This window comes from Rhinatrema bivittatum, chromosome 2, assembly GCF_901001135.1.
Source record: "Rhinatrema bivittatum chromosome 2, aRhiBiv1.1, whole genome shotgun sequence".
Classification (NCBI taxonomy): domain Eukaryota; kingdom Metazoa; phylum Chordata; class Amphibia; order Gymnophiona; family Rhinatrematidae; genus Rhinatrema; species Rhinatrema bivittatum.
Window position 1 is genome coordinate 633,482,849 of NC_042616.1, and position 22,946 is coordinate 633,505,794.

At 44.2% G+C, this 22,946-nt stretch overlaps 1 protein-coding gene across 1 annotated transcript in view; it reads right to left on the minus strand.

Moving 5' to 3' along the window:
• The window catches only part of OPRK1 (opioid receptor kappa 1), a 47,570-nt gene extending 35,676 nt beyond the window's left edge, over positions 1 to 11,894 (minus strand). Inside the window, exon 1 of the mRNA XM_029592697.1 lies at positions 11,589 to 11,894. Coding sequence (XP_029448557.1) covers positions 11,589 to 11,863 — 275 coding nt within the window. The 5' untranslated portion in view covers positions 11,864 to 11,894. The remainder of the gene's footprint in view (positions 1 to 11,588) is intronic.
• Positions 11,895 to 22,946: the final 11,052 nt, after the last annotated feature.

Consider the following 22,946-nt stretch of genomic DNA (forward strand, 5'->3'; position numbering starts at 1 on the left):
AAACCGTAAGAATGAGGAAAGAGGTCCAGATGGTATAGAGCGGGGGGGGGGGGGGGGGGGGGGGGGCAGGCTGAGGGCCAATAGCCAAGGAATTCAGTATGTTTTTTACAATGTACAAGTTTTACTTTTGTAGTTTGAATGGATGACAATCTGAGATGTATATCTTGGAATGTTGATGGTCTAGGGTCTTCAATTAAAAGTAAGAAAATGTTAACAGCCCTACAAAGGCATAAAGTGTCAATAGCTAGTATACAAGAAGCACATCTGACAGAAGAGGAAAGCCAAAAACTACAAAGAAACTGAATTGGTCAGTGTTTCCATGCGTCAGCAGTGGGGAGGAAGGCTGGAGTAGCGATATTGGTTCATATGAAAGTTGCATTTCAGTTATTACAAAAAATAAGTATCCCCTTAGGTAGATATTTGATTCTGATAAGTAAAAATTCAAGGTCAGGCTATCACATTATCTAATGTATATGGGCCAAATGAATATAAACATAGCTTTTTCACAGTTCTGGTTTGTATCTTACTTCCAGCTGTGTGAGACTCTCTTTATGCTGGGAGATTTCAACTGTGCTCATGACACTCTGTTGGATAAGTCAGGTCTGCCACAAAAATTGACAGGGGGAAAAAATAAGGGGATTAAATATTTATGTACAACTATATAAATATCTTGGATATTTGGCATACTTTAAATCCTATGGGGAAAGATTACCCGCATGTATCCAGAGCACACTCAGCCCTCTCTAGGACTGACTTAATCTCAGATTTTCTGTTTTCCAAGATAATAAGGGCAGAAATTGGTCCTCCTGAAATATCAGACTACGCAATGTTCTGGATAGACTGTCAATTTTCAGATAGGACTGAGGGTCCTAGGATTTGGAAATTCCCAAGTCATTTAGTAGATGACAAAGAATCCCAATTTATACGAAATAAATGGTAAGAGTTTGGATCCAATAATGCCATTCATAGAGAGTGTCCAGTATTATATTGGGAAACTCATAAGGCAGTACTGAGAGGGGCCATTACTTCTTTTGTTATTCATAGATCTAAAGCCTTACATAGCAATATAATAAAATTTGGAACAACAATTGCAGGACGCAAAACAGAAATTTGCACAAAATAATATGGTTTCACTCACAGAGGATTATAGGTCTATTCTCTGTACTTTGAATACATATTTACATCAGAGAGCTCAAAGGGTTATGAATTATGAATCACATTAATTCTTCCACTTTGTTAATAAAGCTGGGAAGCTTTTAGCAAACCTAGTGAGACTCAGTAGGGGGAAAACCTATCTAGAAAAGCGAAAAGATAGTGAGGGTAACTTGACAATACATAGTAAGGAAATATGTGCCATTGTTCATAATTTCTATGAACAATTACATACAGATGATAGAACTGGGGATCCGGTGCAGGAAGCAGATTTTTAAAAAAATTTAGAAAATCCTAAAATCACAGAAAAGCAGCTAGCACAAATCAATAGGCCCATTCAGCTTCATGAGATAATCAGTGCCATCAATTCTAGCAAACAACATAAAGCATCACCCCCAGATGGTCTGAATGCAGGTTATTATAAATTGCTTGTAAACCAGGTCTCTGGAGTGTTACATGATTTTCTTTTTAGAGGCTCAAAAAAGGGAGAAGTTCCCTTCAGATTTTACTATAGCCTACATTACAGTTTTGGAAAAACCTGGGAAAGACTCAACCAATCCTGCCTCATATAGGCCTATATATTTATTAAAATTTGATGCTAAACTCTATGTGTAAATCTTGGCAGATAGGATAAGTCTTCTTTTCCCTAATATTATTTCTATAAATCAGGTAGGTTTTGTAAAAGTACGCTCTGCTAGTATAAATCTGACAAAATTGATAATAGCAATGGAAGAAAGCAAAAATAGAAAATGTTCTTCGATGGTAGTGAGATTTGATTTGGAAAAGGCATTTGACAGGATGTCATGGCCTTATCAATTTTCTATTCTAGAAAGGTATGGTTTTCAAAGAGAGAGAATAAAACACATTGCCTTATTATATAAGAGACCAGTGTCGGTTATTGTAGCCATTGGGCAGATCTCATGACGTTTCGCTCCATCGTGGAACGAGGCAGGGATGCCCACTTTCACCTCTATTATGTATAATCTCAATAGACCCTTTGTTAAGAAAAATTGAAAAAGATACATCAGTATGTGGTTTTAGAATGGGAGATCAGGAGTTTAAAGTTTATGCATTCGCGAATGATGTCTTGGTGTTTCTAACTTCCCTGCAAGAGTCTTTGAAAATGGTCTTACAAAATCAAAGGGCATTTGGCTCTTTCTCCAGTCTAAAAGTAAATCAGAGACTTTAGAAGTATATGGAGACTTGAAAGTGAATTGGAAGGAGCATTTCCCATTATATTGGGTGATGCAAAAGATGCGGTATTTGGGGATTATGCTTCCAAGAGAGATATACCAATTGAAGTGGTGAATATTCTCCCATTGCTTAAGTCTATGCAACAAAAATTAAATAATTGGGCATCATTACCTTTGTCGTTAACAAAGAGAATCCATTTAGTAAAAATGATGGTATTACAAGATGGTTATATGTCATGCAGTTACTACCAATCTAGTTGAAGAAGGCAGAACTGACTTTAATTCATCAAACTCTATGAAACTTTTTATGGGGCCGACATAAAGCTAGAGTTCCTTTGAGACAACAAGGAGGTACGGTTTGCCCCAATTGGAAAGACTACAGTTTAGCCTGCGATTTAAGTCACATAAAAAATTGGTTATTTGGTTCCATGTTTTTTTCTCCCATTGAGTTTATAAATGAATGTTTGTTCCCGTACTCACCAGGGAATATTATACAAGTGAAACCAAATGAAGGTCCTTTATGTTGCAAACATAGCCTAATCATTCAGTCTGGGAGAAGTGTGTGGAACTATCTATGTAGACTTAAATTGCACAAAGTTGACTACTACACCCCATTTCTTACATTAAAAGGTAATCTGCAATTTATTTTCTACTGGGTCTAGAGAATAAGATAAATCACACATGGAAGGCAAATATCTAGTTAGTATTCAACAGTTCTTTATTGGTCATACAAATGTAATTAAATTTTTCATCAGTTACAGGAAAGCTATAATTGGATAATAAGGATTTTTATGCTTTCTTACAAGTTCGACATTATATAAAGTCATTGTGTAAGCAAAATAGCGTATATCATGCCTACACTGATGTGAAGGAAGACTTTTTGTGGAAAGGGGGGGAAGTACCTATTCATCCTTAAATAAAGTGATTCAAAAGATAAGTAATAGCAAAGTATTGGATGGTACAATAGATAAGCTGAAAACACAGGCTGACATAATATTGGAGAGATCAAATGTAAAATTAATATTACAAGACTTTGCAAATACCTCAGAAAATGTGAGTATAAGAGAAATAGACTATACATTGATGCATTGCATGTATATATCCAGCATTTGGTTATTTGCTGCTAAACTGTGTGATATAAATAAATGTATTAAATGTCTCTCCAAAAAAGGCTCTTTCTTCTACTGTTTTTGGGTCTGTGAAAAGATTGCTAATTTTTGGACTAATGCTGTGGCAGAGTTGAGCCACATGATTCAGTGAATGTTCCCATGTGTCCTCAAGTGTGCTTACTAGGTTTACTGGATGTAACTTGACAGTACATAGTAAGGAAATATGTGCCATTGTTCATACTTTCTATGAACAATTACATACAGATGATAGAACTTGGGATCCGGTGCAGGAAGCAGATTTTTAAAAAAATTTAGAAAATCCTAAAATCACAGAAAAGCAGCTAGCACAATTCAATAGGCCCATTCAGCTTCATGTGATAATCAGTGCCATCAATTCTAGCAAACAACATAAAGTATCACCCCCAGATGGTCTGAATGCAGGTTATTATAAATTGCTTGTAAACCAGGTCTCTGGAGTGTTACATGATTTTCTTTTTAGAGGCTCAAAAAAGGGAGAAGTTCCCTTCAGATTTTACTATAGCCTACATTACAGTTTTGGAAAAACCTGGGAAAGACTCAACTAATCCTGCCTCATATAGGCCTATATATTTATTAAAATTTGATGCTAAACTCAGAAATAATTTTTACTGGCTATTCAATCTATATTAGCAGTTTGGATATCTCAGAGGAACCTATTATATCTCAATGGAATTTATGTCTTCATAAATTACTACAGTTTGAATTTCTGACTGCCAAAAATAAGTCTAATAGATTTAACCAGAATTTTATGAGTATTTGGAAGGGCTACTGGTCTTCTCTCTCTGAGTCTGTATGAGCACATTAATCAGATGTAGTGGTTTCCGAATTTCAGGTAGTACAAGCATCTGAAAGAGTAGAATAAATGAAAAAGGGCATCTATTTATGGGTCTTCTGGATGCTTGACAAAGTTTGTGATATATGAAACATTAAGAACAATAACTTGATTGCAGGGAAGGGGAAGGAAGAGGGCAGTGGAGGATGTAGGATAATTGGTGTACTAGACAGGGTTAGTATTTGTTGGAAAGTTTATTGTGTAAGAATTGTTCTATCTGAAAATAAATAAAAACAATTAAAAAAAAATAATACATCAAACATCATATATATTGATATAGGACATACAGAAATTAAAAAATACAAATATATAAAAACATCATAAATACAAAATTTCACCCCCGGTGTCTTACACAAAGCTCAAACACCATTCCCACTACCAGAACACAAATACAACCTTGTTTATATATGAAATGGAAGACACTTACAAGTAAATTTTAAAGGAATGCACGTGCACCAATAAACGTGCCTATTGCAGCACGAGCAAAAATATAACTTATTTTATAAAGTACGCATATAGCATATAAAATACTGTTGCAACATGTACTTCTACAATCTTTACATGCATATCTTGCACGAGGGGGGGCGGGGAGAGAGCGAATCTCTGTATAATGTCAGTCTGATACTCTATATATAGGAACCTCTCTAGAGGGGCACTTTGAATCGGAGTGGGTTTTTGGGAAATAGGTTAGGGTTAGGGGATATTGTTACCAGAGATGTGAATCGTGTGCCCGATCGTTTTAACGATCAGGTTCGGATGGTGGGAGAAAAAAATCGGATCGTTAGTGAGGCCTGAGCAGATAAAAAAAAACCCACCCCGACCCTTTACAAATGACCCCTTTGCTCTCCCACCCTCCCGAACCCCCCCCCCCAAAATGTTAAATTACCTGGTGGTCCAGTGTGGGGGGTTCCCGGCGCGATCTCCCGCTCTCGGGCCATCGGCGCCATTTTGGCTACCACTGATAAAAATGGTGCCGATGGCCCGATAAAAATAAACCCACCCCGACCCTTTACAAATTACCCCTTTGCTTCTCCCACCCTCCCGACCCCTCCAAAAACCTTTTACATGTACCTGGTGGTCTAGCGGGGGGTCCGGGAGCCATCCCTTCAATCATACCCTCGGTGCCGGTGCCGGTGCTGGAGGTTTCAAAATGGTGCCGATCGCCTTTGCCCTCACTATGTCACAGGGAGCGACGGTCGCTCCCTGTGACAAAGTGAGGGCAAAGGCGATCGGTGCCATTTTGAAACCTCCAGCACCGGCACTGAGGGTATGATTGAAGGGATGGCTCCCGGACCCCGCGCTAGACCACCAGGTACATGTAAAAGGTTTTGGGGGGGGGGGGCGGGAGGGTGGGAGAAGCAAAGGGGTAATTTGTAAAGGGTCGGGGTGGGTTTTTGTTTTTTTTATCGGGCCATCAGCGCCATTTTTATCAGTGGTAGCCAAAATGGCGCCGATGGCCCGAGAGCGGGAGATCGCGCCGGGACCGCCCCCCCCACTGGACCACCAGGTAACTTAACATTTTGGGGGGGTTCGGGAGGGTGGGGGAGGGTAAGGAATTGGTTTTAAAGGGTCGGGGTGGGTTTAGGGGTTGTTTTGGTGTGCCGGTTTTCCCGCCCTCCCCCAAATAATTTCCATGCCCTATTTAACGATACAATACAAATGCCCCTGACGATAAATCGGGGGCATTTGTATTGTATTGTGCACTCTAACAATTTAGAACGATTTTAAAATTATCTGACGATAATTTTAATCGTTCCAAAACGATTCACATCCCTAGTTGTTACAGATACTTTCAAAGTTATTCATACTAAAATTGACATCAGTAAAGAACTGTAGTCCTTATAAGTAATGAAAAGTCTAACAAGAGAAGTTGATTTGTACATTACAGTGCTAGCTGCATTGTACAAATCTACTCCTTTTTATTACTTATAAGGACTACAATTCTTTACTGACATCAATTTTATTATGAATACTTTTGAATGTATCTGTAACAACACCATCCCTGACCCCAACCCACATCTTGAAAACCCACCCCGATTCAAAGTGACCCTCTACAGTAGAACTTATATATAGAGTATCAGACTGACATTCTCTCTCTCTCTCCCTCCCTCCCCCCTTCTCTCTCTCTCTTCTCTCCCCCCAGCTCCTGGAGCTCATGAGGAGCAGTAGCAAAGTTATGCAGGCAACATATGCACATTGCCTGCTGAAAATTTGTGATTATGTGTTTCAGTATTGGACCCCATTCCTAGAATGCCCATGACTTGCCTCTTTATTCTGGGCATGCATACATGTATGTATGGGCTCCCTTTCTAGCTCCTTAAAATTCACATTGCTCACACATGGCCTACATATGCACATATGTGGTCACTTTTGCATGAGCAATGCTTTGAAACTCTACCTCATAGAATTTAAAGACACACCACCCAATTAATTTTATCATTTAATGCACACACTGACACTGTATTGAGATAAAATATATCCAATGCTGCTTAATGTGCAGCAATAACTGATTAGTATTTCCACTCCGTTTGTTGGTAACAAGTTGTAAAACAAAAAAAAATTAAGATCATCAATTAAATAATTCTTCTGAATCTAGTCTTGGACAAGTGGAGCATTTAAATAGCCATCACAATTCTTCTGCAATGTTCACTAATCCTCCTTTTCATCTTACATATTATTTTGCCCACATACAGTAGATAACAGAGACAACAAATTATACAAACAACTGATGCAGTATCACATGCTGTATTACATTTCAAATGAATGATTTTCCCCAAAACAAGGTGTTTACAATTTGAAATGTTTATAGATAAAGAACAAATCCCCAATGTAAGCAATGATGATGTCCAACCATAGAGCCCAAATCAGATGAAACACAAGAGAGAATTGATGATACCAAAAAATCCCTATTACAAGAGCTTTTAGAAGAGAAAATAGAGGGCTGATATAACCTCACAAAATCTTGCAACAATCCATCATTTCTTTGATATATGTGTTGAAATTGAATGATATAATTCATTGCTATTTTTTGTTTGGTTCATGAAGGGAAGGCAAATGCATTGTGTTGCCCTTTTCTAGCTGCATTTGCCACAGATTTTATTTCGCTTCAAATGATTTTACATTTTGAAAGAAGAGAAGAAGCTTGCAATTTGACACTGTGTACTGTGTACTGCTTTACATGGCAGTCAGCTGGACACTTAGAACATAAGAACATAAGGGTTGCCATACTGAGTCAGACCAAGGGTCAATCAAGCCCAGTATTCTGTTTCCAACAGTGACTAAACCAGGTCACAAGAACCTGACAGGATCCCAAGGGGTAGACAGATTTCAACATGCTTATCCGAAGAATAAGCAGTGGATTTCTGCAACTCTGCCTTAATAATTGTTAATGGACTTTTTCTCCAGGACCCTGTCCAACCCTTTTTTTATGCAGCAACACTAACAACTTTCACCACATCCTCTGGCAATGAATTCCAGAGTTTAATTATGTGTTGAGTAAAAAAATATTTTCTCTTATTAGTTTAAATGTATTTCCCAATAACTGCATTGTGTGTCCCCTGGTCTTTGTACTTTTCCAAAGATTAACATTTACTTGTTCCATTCCACTCATATTTTATAGACCTCTATCATATATCCCCTCAGCCGTCTCTTCTCCAAGCTGAAAAGTTCTAACCTCTTTAAACTTTCTTCAGAGAATTGTTCCATCCCTTTTATCATCTTGGTTGCCCTTCTCTGTACCTTTTCTAATTCTGCTATATCGTTTTTGAGATGTGGTGACCAGAACTGCACACAATACTCAAGATGAGGTTGCACCATGGAGCGATACAGAGGTATTATATTATTCTCTGTTTTATTCTCCATTCCTTTCCTAATAATCTCTAGCATTTTATTTGCTTTCTTGTTTGCTGCTCCACACTGAGCAGAAGATTTCAATGCATTTTCAATGATGACACCTAGATATTTTTCCTGAGTGGTGACTCCTAATGTACAACTGTTGCACGTCCTGGCCGCGTTGGTGCCGCAGTCGGACCTACTCGCCTCACACTGCCTTCCACCAGTTCCGGCCTTGCCGCAGCCGCCAGCTCCCGACGTCCCCGACGCTCTCCCCAGGCGTCCTCAGCCTCTTCCACACCACAGGCCTCTCAGCGGAGCTCCCATAGGGACGCCACATCTTCCATCTCCTCGGCCACGCCCCTAGGCACGTGCATGGCCGACATCTCTACTTTTACAGGGCCAAGCGCGGGAAACCCGGCTTGGACTCATTCCGATGACATCACACAGCCCCAGTATATAAGACGAGGCTCTGTGCCCAGAACCTCACCTTGGCAATGGGGTCGACACCTCAGTGTTAGTTTGCCTGTTCCTTGCTCCTGTGCCTGATCCTGTGTTCCAGTGTGTCCTTGTTCCAGTGCCTCCTTGTTCCAGCGTCTCCTTGTTCCAGCATCTCCTTGTCTCAGTGTTCCCGTGGTCATCCTTGTCTTCCAGCATCTGTCCTGTTCCTGCTCCACATTCCCTGGTAGTACCCTTTGGACTGATTCTTGGTACTGACCTCTGCTTGCCTGACTACGACTGACCGCTGCCTGAACCTGACCTTTGCTGCATTCTGACCACATTGACCGCTGCCTGGAACTGACATCTGTCTGCCTGACCACATTGACCACTGCCTGGAACTGACCCTTGCTTGTCTTGACTACGCTTGGACTGACCTTGGATTTGACCCTTGTTTTGGCTGACAACTTCTGGACGGAAACCCTGGCTTTGACCTTTGCGCTTCACTCGGACACCCTCTTCTTGCCTTCTGTGACCACCAGACCGACCTGCTTGGACTCTGACCATGGCCTTCATCTGACCAGACCCACAGGTGCTGCCTGTTCCGCCCAGAGAGCCTTCCTGAACTGCTACCTCCCTGAGGTCTCCGGAGCCTCCAGTTCAGGTCTGGTCCATCCTCTCTGCATCAGCCACGCACCCTTACTCATGGGGGGCACACCTCTCCGCTACCTCTCCGGGAGACCCTCTGAGGTCCACTTAAGTCCAGGCGGTCCGGGTACCCAAGGGCTCAACCTGCGGAAACCCCCGACTGTTATTGGCGAAGCTCCAGCTAGCCTCTGTCTCCTTGTGTGCTCCGCCTCCTGGTGGCAGGCGCTCTCTGGGTCCGACCAGAGGGCCATACCAATCCTGCACCAGGCCAATCCTTCACCAGGCCAAGGGTCCACCTCCAGCACAACAAAAACCTTGCATTTTGTAGCTATAATTTGGGTTCCTCTTCCCTAAGTGCATCACTTTGCACTTGTCTACATTAAATTTCATTTGCCATTTCATGCCCATTCTCCCAGTTTTGCAATCTCCTCTTGCAATTTCTCACAATCCTCTTGTGATTTGATAAGTTTGAATAATTTTGTGTCATCAGCAAATGTGATCATCTCACTTGTTGTTCCCATTTCCAGGTCATTCATAAATATTTTAAAAAGCATAGGTCCCAACAGAAATTCCTGGGGCACTCCACTATTCACCATTGGGAAAATTCACCATTTAGCCCTACTCTCTATTTTCAAGCATTTAACCAGTTGGCAATCCACACCAGGACACTGACACCTATCCCATGACTTTCTAATTTCCTAAGAAGTCTCTCATGAGACTACTTCCAGTGTAGTTTTAAATTAAAGAGACATGATTATCATAATGATCATGCAGCCTCTCTTCAGCATTGGCTTCAACAGAGGTGGGGGATGCAGAGCAAGCAAAGGTTCAGAAGTGGCAGGAGTTCCCATGCCTGCAGTAAGTTCAGCAGTGGGAGGGCTCCCATTCTAACTGTGGCTTTAGCAGTAGTAGTTAATCACCTGCATGCCCAGAACAGCCATGGCATGCAGAAGAGTTCCACTTCCTGCACCTCCAGCACCAGCTTCAGTGGTGGTAGCAGCTCTGTGGCTGGCAGTGGCTCCAGCACCAGTGGGTGCTTCCATTGCTGCAGCAGCTTCTGCGACAGTGGAGCTTGCATTCCAAAATATGGATTTAGTGGTGGCAAGGTTCCTGAGTGTGCAGAGCCATAGTAAATTGTAGAAGAGCTCCACCCCCTGCATTATATGCCTGCTGCTCCCTCCTCTAACTGGCTGCTGGCTTCAGTCATCAGATCAAAACAGCAGGGGTGCCAGCAGGGGAGGAGTTATTTGCCTGGATGTTTACAATGCAACAGAAGGGTTATCTGTTTAGCTTCAGACCCGCTATTTGACCAGCCAGAGTTAGCCAGGTAATTTTAGCCAGCTGCCACTAAATATCAGTGCTAATAGCACAATGTTTAACCACTCCCTAGATTCACCCCTAGAGCTGCCTCTTTTTGTCTAGGGTGAGAGAACATATGTAGAAATTTCATCTTTGTGAGACTTTCCGCAATCCAAATGACCTCAAATCTTCACCAAGGTGTACTGTGCCATTCGAACATTTCACTCTACATGCGAAACTGGCCCCTAACCCCAAATTACCAACAACATCTCACCTCAACTTTAGATGGCCCTCCTTTAGAGATATAAATACTTTACGACTATGAGGACCTTGTAGATAGTCTCTCTCTCTCTTTCTCCTTAATATGGGCATTATCAAAATGTTATTAACACTTTTTGATGAATCTAGGGGCAAGTAAGTTAGACAAACCCTTGGAATTTTTACCCTTATGAGGCTGTGTGAGAAAGAGGAGGAAAAGCCTAGTGGTTAGAGCAGTGGCCTACAAACCAGGAGACTAGGGTTCAAGTCCTGCTGTCACTCCTTGTGACCTTGGGCAAGTCACTTTACCCTCACATACAAACTTAAATTATAAGCCCTCTGGGGATAGAAAAATACCTACAGTACCTGAAGGTAAACCAATGTGATATATCAAATGTCAGTATATATACTCTAAGATATTTCTCTAGGGGATTCAGTATTGTTCCTTTCATATTTTATACCTGCTGATGCACAGCTTTGAAAATGATAATAAATCCATATTCTCTTCAAAAACAACCAAATTAAGTAATACAATTGAACTGCCAGTCTATGGTTGTTTTATTTTAGTTAATTGTATCTACATTTTTATCTGAGACTGAATTATTTAAATTTGTTAATGTTAATTTTTCTTTTTTTTTAATGTAACTCACCTGGCAATCTTTGAAATGCTAGGCCAGGAGCAAATATCCTAAGTAAATGTAATTTTCTAAAGCAATAAACTGACAGTCCTATATATGATGATGCAAGAAAAGAAATATAAAGAGCAGCTTAAATGGAATACGAACTTACCTAATAATGACAAACATGACTAGTGAATTGCCCACCAAGCCGACAACAAAGACCATGGAGTAAACAGCGGTAATAATGATAGGGATGGCTGAAGAAATGCCGGTGTGGTTACCAGAGTTTAAGTCTGGATAGTCACTGCTATTCTCATAGGAAGCCCAGCCCAAAGGCCAGCTAGAATTGAGAGTGCAACCTGGAGTTGGGGAGCAGGTAGAATCCAGTGGAAAATGCTTTTCTTTCTCTTCTTCCCGAAAAATCTGTACTGGGGACTCCATCATTCACCTTACTCTCTTGTTTAGGACCAGGTCAGTGAAGTACAGATGAAAGCCACACTATACAGATTAAAACATAAAAAACAAATCAGAAAGAATTAGGAAAATATATCATTACTAATACACTATTCAAGATCCAAATCTTTCCACTACATCAGATTTGTTTCTATTATAGCACAGTGACACTCTACTTTTTAAAGCATTTCAGGTAATTGAAATAAAATGTTTCTATTTATTTAGCTCAAGCCATATCATTGGAAGTTTAAGGTGAGTTACATTCAGGAAGTGTAGATATTTCCTTGTTCCCAGAGGCTTTATGATGTAAATTTATACTTGAGGTAAAGTGAGTTACATGAGATCACAAATAGCACCAGTGGGATTCACCCCTGGTTTTCCCTGGTTCTAAGCCCACTGCACTAACCACTAGGATACCCCTCCAAGAAAATAATTTGTATCTCTAGTAGCTCATAATATGCTCAGTTTGTTTTTCTGAAATGCTATACTGCAATTAGAAGAAGAACATTTACATGCTGTTAAAAGGCATTTTGCATTATTTAAGGTATAATGTAATAATTAGATATGGCAGCATTCAATTAGATTTCATATCACAATCAGAGAAGAACAGATTTATTTAGATTTCAGCAAGACTCAACACTGTTTTAAAACTGAGATTATAAACTAAGGAGCAAGGATGGTAAGTGTTAATTAGTAAATTATTTTAAAAATCGATTGAATGATAGGCAGCATAGTGTGATGGTAGACAGTATTCAATTTCAGAAAAGGAAAGTGACCAGCATTTTGTCAGAGGGATCTCTCCTGTGGATGGTTCTAGGCTATAATAACCAATACCAGTCAGACTAAGAAGACATGCAAACCATTAGGGGTGTGCATTCGTATTGAACATAAATGTAAAACGCTACTTATTTTTTTTTTTAACTTAAAAAAGTGATAAGACATAAACGATCGGATTTCCAACTTATTCAACATAGCTATGTTGAATAAGTTGGAAATCGCGATTGTTGATCCAAAATAAAAATTTAAACCCCTCACCTTCCTTAATCCCCCCCCAAAGACTTCCCACAACTCCCTGGTGATCCAGCGAGGAGTGAGGACGCCATTTCTGAAAGCCTTTCCGAGGAGCACGTGACGTCGGCGCCACGTCGGAGTGACGCGGCGTCACGTGATTCCCCGTGGGTTCGCACCGGAACACTCGTTCGGCCCAAAAGGAACTTTTGGCCAGCTTGGGGGGGTCAGGAGGCCCCCCCAAGCTGGCCAAAAGTTCCTTTTGGGCCGAACGAGGGTGCTGGAGGGAACTCGCGGGGAATCACGTGACGCCGCGTCACGCCGACGTCACGTGATTCCCCACGGGGTCGCTTCCGGGATCCTCGTTCGGCCCAAAAGGAACTTTTGGCCAGCTTGGGGGTGTCAGGAGGCCCCCCCAAGCTGGCCAAAAGTTCCTTTTGGGCCGAACGAGGATCCCGGAAGCAACCCCATGGGGAATCACGTGACGTCGGCGCCACGTCGCAGTGACGCGGCGTCACGTGATTCCCCGCGAGTTCCCTCTGGCACCCTCGTTCGGCCCAAAAGGAACTTTTGGCCAGCTTGGGGGTGTCAGGAGGCCCCCCCAAGCTGGCCAAAAGGAACTTTTGGGCCGAACGAGCGTTCCGGCGCGAACCCGCGGGGAATCAAGTGACGCCGCGTCACTCCAACGTGACGCCGACGTCACTTGCTCCTTGCAAAGTTGGTCAGAAATGGCGTCCTGACCCCGCTGGACCACCAGGGAGTTGTGGTAAGTCTTGGGGGGGGGGATTAAGGAGGGTGAGGGGTTTAAATTTTTATTTGCACATATGGACATATACTCAACTCATTGAATTCTGTTTATGTCCATATTGACCGCAAATGGGACCCCCTTTGGACATATGGACATATGAACTTAAACTTTTGCTCTGCACATCCCTACAAACCATAGGCCAAAGTAAAAAGTCAGTTTCCTTTTGATAGCCTAGATCAAGAGCCCAAAGTTTTTTGCAGCAGATCATGGGTAGATTTTGCAGTATGCCCTAACAACATTACTGTCAGAGCAAACACTGACCTAGATTTATCATTTTGCTATCAATTTCACATGAATAGCAGATTGTATATTAAGTTTATTGCATGAGAGAGAGAGAGAGAGAGAACCTAGCTATAAGGGCCTTATAGTACTTAGGTATTTATACCTCTATATGAGGCCCACTTAGTAACTTGAAGTGAGGTTTAAGTAGTAGTGTAGGAGTTAGGGGTCACTTTGACATTCAGAATGAGACGTATGAACAGAACAGTACACTCTTGTGAAGATTTGATGTCCTTCAGAGTGAGGAAACTCAACCAAAGATGAGATTTGTACAATGTTCTCTCAACCTACCTTGATGGACTCTCTACATGGGTAACATCAAGCTAGGTTGAGAGAACATTTCCCATGTTAAAACTGTGTGATATGGCTTCACAAATTGCGACGCCAGCCCACATGGACAGAAATCCTGCCACAAACTCCTCCCCTTTTCCAAATTAGCATCACACCATGCATTATGACCTTTTTGCATGCCTTACATGCTACGGTTGTGGACCCTTGGGCCAGCTGAGACAGTGGATGGTATGCTGCGGAGGCCCGCAGCGAGTGTCACAGCCAGGAGGTGGTACTGCAGGAACTTGGAAGAGGCTTCACCACTGGAAGTCTGAGGTCCCCCCAGGAGGAGCCTGTAGGGACCCGGACCTCTTGGACTTAGGGGGGATCCTATGCGACCAAGGATCCAGGCAGTGGCTGGAGAGATGGATGAAGGACGGCTGGGCCCAGGTAGTTGAAGAGTCTTCACCCTCGGAAGCCCACTGCTCCCCCAGGAGGAGCCCATGAGAGCCCGAGCTGCTGGGACTTAGGAGAATCCTCTGGGCCAGCGAGTACCGGATACTTGAGATGATGGACGAAGCCGAAGTCGGAGTCCAAGAGCGAAGCCGAGTCAGAAGCCAGAAGTCCAAGATCCACACCAGAGCCAGGGATGTAAGCAGAAGACGGAGTCATGGGATGGAGCCGGGTCAAAGCCAGAAGTCAGAGGACGAACCAAACCAGGTGCGGAAGCTTGAAGCGAAGTCAGGAGATGAAGCCGGGTCGGAAACCAGAAGTAAAGAATCAAAGTCAAAGCCAGGAGCGGAAGCCGAAGACGAAGTCAGGAACAAGCCAGGTCAGAAGCCAGAGGACAAGACAATCAAGATACACTGCGGCAACTAAAGACTCAGGGACACTGAGGAACCTCGTTGCAAGGCCCTGAACTGCTGCAGCTGCTGGTTTTAAATGGCCCGGCAGCATCTGATCTCATCAGGGGCTGTTCCTGTGTTTTCCCGCGCTGGCCCCTTTAAGAGGGAACCCTAGCGTGCGTGCGCGCACCCCTGGGGGCGGGGCCAGCCGGGGATCAGCGTCGCCGTCTCCCTTGCAGGGTGAACGCCGTGGAGGGCCACGTCTTCGGCCCTGGAGGCCAGGGGGAAGGCATCCTTGCGGCCGGGCCAGCCGTGTGGTAAGTGCAGGTCCCGGGGCATGGCTCGGGACCTTAACAGTACACTCCCTCTTATGCCCCCTCCCTGGAGGCCTGGGTTTACTTGGGTGATCCACATGGAACTGACAAAGGAGGTTTTTATCCAGGATATTAGAGGAGGGCTCCCAGGAAATTTCCTCTGGGCCCTACCCCTCCCATGAGAGGAGGTATTCCCATCGGCAACGGTAGAATCGAACGTCCAGAACATCTTTCACCGTATAGGTGCCGTCGGTCTCGGCCTCAGTGGCGGTGGGTTCCGGAGGCTTGTCTTGAAAGGTGGAGAGCACCACAGGCTTAAGCAGGGACACGTGGAACACATTATGAATCCGCAAAGTGGACAGTATTCGTAGTCTGTAGGATACAGTCCCTATGCGCTCCGCCACTGTAAATGGACCAATATACCTGGGGGCCAGGTGCATGGAAGGAACCCATAACTGGATATTTCTGGTGCTCAACCAGACTTTGCTCCCTGGGAGAAAGACCGTGGTCGGGTGCTGTAGTCTGTCGGCGTACTTCTTCCCCTTGGAAGACGCCAAATAGAGATTTTCCTGGGTAGTTCTCCATAGGTTGCCCAACTGTCGTGCTGAAAGCTGAACTGCGGGGGATGGTATCGTCAAAGGCAGTGGCAGAGAAGGTCTCAGAGTCTTCCCATAGACCAGCTGGAATGGAGACTGGCTGGTCGCAGAGTACTTATTGCGGTTATAGTAGAATTCTTCCCAGAGTAACAAGGTAACCCAGTCATCTTGCAGATCTCTGACGAAGGCCCGGAGGAAGGCCTTTAGCATTCTGTTGGTTTGTTCGGACTGGCCATTGGCCTGAGGGTGGAAGGCGGTTGTCAGATCCAGTTGCACCCCGAACTTCCTGTAGAGGGACTTCCAATATTTTGCCATAAACTGGGGACCACGGTCCAAGGTAATGTGCGAAGGAAGTCCATGTAGTCGGAAGATGTGCTGTGTGAAGAGAGTAGCCAACTCGGGTGCTGAAGGCAGTTTGGCAAGAGGCACGAAGTGGGCCATCTTCGAGAACCGATCGACTGTGACCCAAATCACGGTCTTTCCATCAGAAAGTGGCAAATCCACAATGAAATCTGTGGACAGGTGAGTCCAGGGCTCCGTGGGAATGGGTAGCGGCTGCAGGAGCCCCCAGGAGTGTCCATGTAGAGGCTTCTGCCGGGCACAGGTAGGGCACGACTGGACATAGAGTCGTACATCTTTCTTGACCTGCAGCCACCAGTAGAACGCTGTCAGCAGCTCTAGGGTCCTGGCTGCCCGGCCATCAGGGAATCATAGGCCCATGCTAAGATCTTTCTACGGGAGCGAGCTGGCACCACTGTCTTACCTGCAGGAGCCACCTCAGACATGGCCAGAAGAACTTGGCTGGATCCAGAATGTACTGAGGCGGATTGATGGTATCTTCTGTCTCCACTGTGTGGGAGAGCGCATCCGCCCGGACATTCTTGGATGCTGGTCGGTACCGGAGGGAAAAATTGAAACAGGTGAAAAAGAGTGACCAGTGCACCTGACATGTGTTAGGGGCCAACTCCATGAAGATGCCGCAGACGACGAAAAGGTAAGGGCCTTTTCGCGTCCTACTTCGTGCCCAATAGCTACACCTCCTATGGTAGCGCTATTGGGTGCGAAACCGGCAGCGATCGCACTGCAACGGTGCGATCACTGCCGGCTAGCGCAAGACCGCCCCCCCCCCCCCCCGGGTCCACCCCCCGCCCCCCAGTAGCGCAATTTTCTAAAGTATCGCAGGCCTGCGATACTTTAGAAAATGAGGCTCTAAATGACAAGAATGAATCTTACTAGTCAGCTGGGGTATATTGGGTATAATCTCAGTCTCTCAAACTGACTGCTAGTGCTTTTCTTAATATTTGCATTGTGCTAAAGTAGGCATGTGGTGGAGTTTGTCAGGTGTAATATATACAAGCAACCTACTGAGGTATGCTTGGAAATTATTTTACATTTATTTAATTAGGCCAGTGACACCTTAGACAATTGATGTTTTCTTTATCTTTCTGTCTCTTTTTCCTGATCTCTGAGTGCATCTCTTGGTTCTTGATGATTTTCTGTCCATAGGCAGTGTAAAATAGTCATTTAGTACTGACACTTCTATTGGCAATGTCAATCTTGTATTTTTTTATCCACCATTATGTCTGGTTTTCTAGCTTTTAAATGTGTTGGTATGAGAATGTCTCATTTGAACATAGTTGGTAAGTCTTGTGCTCAGGCACGGTAACTTTCAAACAGGTGCATGGGCACACACATAACACGTGTATGTAGGTGAGCAGCCAGATATGCAGCAATTTAATATCCTGCATGCACATATGTGCGCATGTTGCAAAATAGCCCTGGCGCGTGGCATTTGGAGGAATTTTATAGCAGGCGCGTCTCCATGCCATGACCATTTTCACCAGTTCAGCCACCAGTTTGCTCAGTCTAGAGCTAGGTCCTCCATTCTCCCTGGGTCTTTAGCCTGCCTCCCCCAGTTAACCCAGACCCCTCAAATACCGCAGAGGTGCCTGAAAATTGTTTTATTAAGACTTATACCTCCTCCATAACGGAAGTAAATTTGCATTAAAATATACCTGGGTGTGTACCCATGCACACACATCTCTCGGCCCTGCCCTGGAACTCTCACACCCTGCCCACATTCTGCCCTTCTCCCTAATGCGAGATATTTGCACAGCGGAACTTGTGCATGCATGTATGTGACATAAAATCAGGTGCATACATGCATGTGTTACATGTGTGCACATTTCCTGATTTTGGCAAGCACTCAGCTTTTAAAGTTCACCTTGTATTATATTTTGAGATCAGTCAACGAAGCCCTTGAGAGGTGTCAAAACACTGGAATTTCATTAATTTATCTGCCCTCTGCTAATGACATAGTCTAGCTTCATTGATTGCTAATGATGGATGAAAAACATATTTGACACCACAGTGTGATTATTTTACACTTGTAAGCAACAGTTTGGAGATCAGAATTGTAAATGAGCATTTGAATAATGGTTGCCCACAGAGATTTGTTCTGATCCCTAACATTGTTTAATTTATATTTTTGTGATATGCTTCAAACTATATCAAGTAAATTTGTGTGTGCAGATGACATTGTTCTGTCAAAGAAAGATGATGACCTTCACAGAATTAGAAGGTCACACACAAATGACCTGAAAAGACTGGAAGAATACTTTAAGGAAAAGTGCCTTCATCCTGACTCAGAGAAGACCACTGTCACTGCTTTTCATTTCAATAGCAAACTAGCAAATGCAGAACAAGCAATTACCTTCTGCAGTAGTCAACTGATGAATAGGAAGTAACCCAAATACTTGAATTATCTTGAAAGGTAGCCTGACATATGAATATCTAAAAAAGACCGTTTATAAAACAAAATCATGGGCAGGCACACATGGAGTCAGATGCCAAAATGCTTTGAACTACAAAAGTTACTTAGTGGTTTTTTGTTTTTTTTTAAGAATATTGTGTGCTAGTATAGAATAACAACCCCCTTTATAAAGCGCATAGTTATCATCCCGAACAATAAGACTATAGTACCTTCTCTACACTGTCTTGAATGCTATATTGATGAATACAAGTGTGTTCAGATGAATTTACAACTCCCAATACATCAAGACCTGTCTAAGCTATCTCAGGATAAACCTGGCATTTATAGTATAAACCAGTTTATTCAACAGCATAAGAGCTTATTGCTACTAGTGGTGTGCAGGTCAAACATATCATTTCATTTCATTGGGGGGAGTTTCTTATCTGAATTCCATGTATTAAGGTTTTTTGGGGGGGATGGGGGGGATCATTCTTTTAGGTTTCAAAAAAATAGTGCATGCTATTCAGGGGTGGCTCAAGACAACCTGCTGGCCTGAGGCAAGGAGCAAGATGGCGCCCCCTCCTTCAATACTCAAAAGGCATACACTCAGTTTTATATATTCTTTGATTTATTAAACCATCTTTCACTTTGCACAAGAATTCAAGGCCAATAAATAGCATGAAACAAATTATATTGTTAAAAGTACAAGTGGCAAACAGTAGCCTATTCAGGCCTGCTGCAGCCACAGGAATAGTTCAGGAAAATAATAAGATTGGAACAGCTTAGTTATGGTTCAGATATTCATTTACAATGTTTCAAAGATACAAGAATCAAAGAGAAGCTCACTTTGCATCAGGCACAACTAACAGGTAAATGTCCATGGTCTGAGTGTATTGTGAGGCCCTACCAGCTCCCTGGGACCTCCTCAAGCTCTCTAGTCCTGGGCTCTTATGGCAGGGTGAAGGGAATCTCCCTTCACCCAGAATCCCTTGTGACATTCTACCTTAAAGAGACCTGGGTTAAAAGCCTGAACCAGGCTACTTAAGGTAGAATGAGGAGTTGTTGGTACACTCTGTTACATACTCTCCCTCTCAGCTCAGCCATATCTGGTCAAGTGTCCAGACATGCTCGGGGCTCTATCTCAAGTGCCTCCCCCTTTCTGGCTGTATTGTCCCCAATACCCATGAATTGACTCCATAAGGTTGCAAAATGGGGATAATCTTGACCCAGGACTACTGGGTATGGAAGCTCAGAGAGGACAGCCCCTTCTAACACATCTTGTCCTGCGGTCATCATCAAGAGTACACAGGAAGTTAAACACGTTTGTTCGTCCCCATGTATACATGTTACTGTCTCTATTTTCTTATTGCTAATATGTCTTTGAAATAGTAAGTCCTGGCGAACAAGCATTTTGCTGCAGCTGGAATCTACCAAGGCCTGGGTACAGACTCCCTCCAATTCCGAGTTTTGACAACTTGAGATCCCAAGCATTTTTCCACATGTCATTAATTTTCTGGGGCTCTGTCCCCAGTTCTTTGCTCCTTCTCACGTGGGCCATCCATTGCTCCTACCATGTGTCAGGGGCCGGCCAATGGCACCGATAGCCCCGTCACATGGTAAGGGCAAAGGGCCATCGGCGCCATTTTGATTAGTGGCAGCTGACGGCCCGAGAGCGGGAGATCGCTCCCGGGACCCTCTCTGGACCACCAGGTACTTTAGAAAAGATTTTTGGGGGGTTCGGGAGGGTGGGGGATTCTAAATAATGAGATTTAAAGGGTTGAGGTGGGTTTGGGGGTCGTTTTTGTGTGCCCTTTCTTCCCGCCCCCCCCAAAATGATAAAAGAACCCCACGCTTTCCCGCACCCCCCACCCAAATGATAAGAGAACATCCTATTGCTTTCAGGGACCCCCCAATTCCTGACAGATGAGAAAATATCATACGATATTTTCATCCATCAGAAAAACGATTCACATCCCTATTGGCTGGGTTTCCAGAATAACATCCATAGGTTCGTTTTGCCTATACCGACAGTCCCTTTCTAGTGTCCTTTCTGCCCACAGTTAAAACATGAAGGCGAAATTGTCATCTGGAACCCAGATACAAAGTCTGAGCCCCCTATCTTGGAGGTTCGTTGCTGAGCTTGTCTATCGTCTGCACCACACTAGGGCACTATAGTGGGTTTTCTCTCCATACCCCTTATACCAGCAGGCATTGTCTATGCCTGGTGGAAGGCTCCTGCCACTTCCAGGGATTTCTCCAAGGTGAGCTTGGTGTGTCGGCAGACGCAGTTCCTCATGGGCTGGTCCAGACTGTCTAGGAACTGTTCCAGGAGTATCTGATAGGGATGTGCAGACCAAAAGTTTAAGTTCATAAGTCCATAAGTCGAAAGGGGGGGTCATTTGTAGTCAATATGGACATATGGAGAATTCCATAAGTTGAGTCTATGTCCATATGTGCAAATAAAAATTTAAACCCCTCACCCGCCTTAATCCCCCCCCCCCCAAGACTTACCAAAACTCCCTGGTGGTCCAGCGGGGTCAGGACGCCATTTCTGAACTCCTTTGCAAGGAGCACGTGAGGTCGGCGTCACGTCGGAGTGACGCGGCGTCACGTGATTCCCCTCGGGTCCGCTCCCGGACCCCTCGTTGGGCCCAAAAGGCACTTTTGGCCAGCTTGGGGGGTTCAGGAGGCCCCCCCAAGCTGGCCAAAAGTTCCTTTTGGGCCCAACGAGGGGTCCGGGAGCGAACCCGAGGGGAATCACGTGACGTCGGCGCCACGTCGGAGTGACGCGGCGTCACATGATTCCCCTCGGGTCCGCTCCCGGACCCCTCGTTGGGCCCAAAAGGAACTTTTGGCCAGCTTGGGGGGGTCAGGAGGCCCCCCCAAGCTGGCCAAAAATGCCGTTTGGGTACAACGAGGGGTCCGGGAGCAGAACCGCAATGGACCACATGACGTCGGCGTCACGTCGGAGTGACGCGGACGTCACGTGATTCCCCGCTCATCCGCTCCCGGACCCTCACGGAACTTTTGGCCAGCTTGGGGAGTTTTGGTAAGTCTTGGGGGGGGGATTAAGGAGGGTGAGGGGTTTAAATTTTTATTTAGATCAACAATCGCGATTTCCAACGTATTCAACATAGCTATGTTGAATACGTTGGAAATCCGATCGTTTACGCCTCATCACTTTTTTAAGTTAAAAAAAAAAAATAAGTTGCGTTTTACATTTAAGTTCAAAACGAATGCACACCCCTAGTATCTGATGAGCTACGTCCAGTCCCGAACTTGCATCTGGCTGGAGCCACTTCCATCAAGCATCCTTCAAATGATGAAAGAGGATTCTGGGGCTCTCCCCAGGCTATAGGACTGCCCATCAGAACTGCTGCCAATAGAATTATGGGGAGTACCCCACTCTCTGTAGCATAGCAGCCTTGAAGTCCTCATAGAAATTCCTCCCATATAGACTTGGAATGCTGCTTGACTTTTTCCAGTGAGCAAATTAGCCAAGTAAGTTATCCAGCTGGTCTCTGGTCAGGCCAAGAGGCAGGCAATCTATTCAAAGTTCTTTAGAAAGACCACCGGGTTTTCTCCTCCCTTCATCTTAGACAGGATATGTGAAGGTATTCTGGACATAGCCAATTGCAGGGCCTCAGCTAGCTGAGTTAAAAATTGCACCTTGTTGCGTTAATTGGTCTTGTTGCTGTTACTGTTTATCTATTTTTTGTATAGCATTTTGTAGCTGTTGCTGTCCTGTGGCCAAGACCTGTATTACCTGCTTCATTTTATCTCCAGTTGGGGCCAGCTCCCAAACAGATAACTCACATGAGGCAGAAAAAACAAAAAACACCTGCTGGCCTGTCCGGCCCTAAATTACTACTTGACCCCTGACTGTTCAGGTGGGGATAGACCCCTTGGCCTTCTGTAATAGAAACTGAAGACATGCTCTGTGTCACACACACACACACAAGCTGTCCCTCATTCTCACATGCTCAATCTCGTTCATGTACACATACAGGCTCTCTCATGCTCACATGCTCAGTCTCACACAGAGACACGCATGTAGGCTATTTTACTCTCACACGCTCAGTCTCACTGACACATACACACAGGTTGTCTCTCACTCAGGTGCTCACACACACACATACATGCTGTCCCTCTCCTCCTAGAAGCTCAAGTGGGCCGCAGCAGCCCCAGCTTGTCCTCCTCCA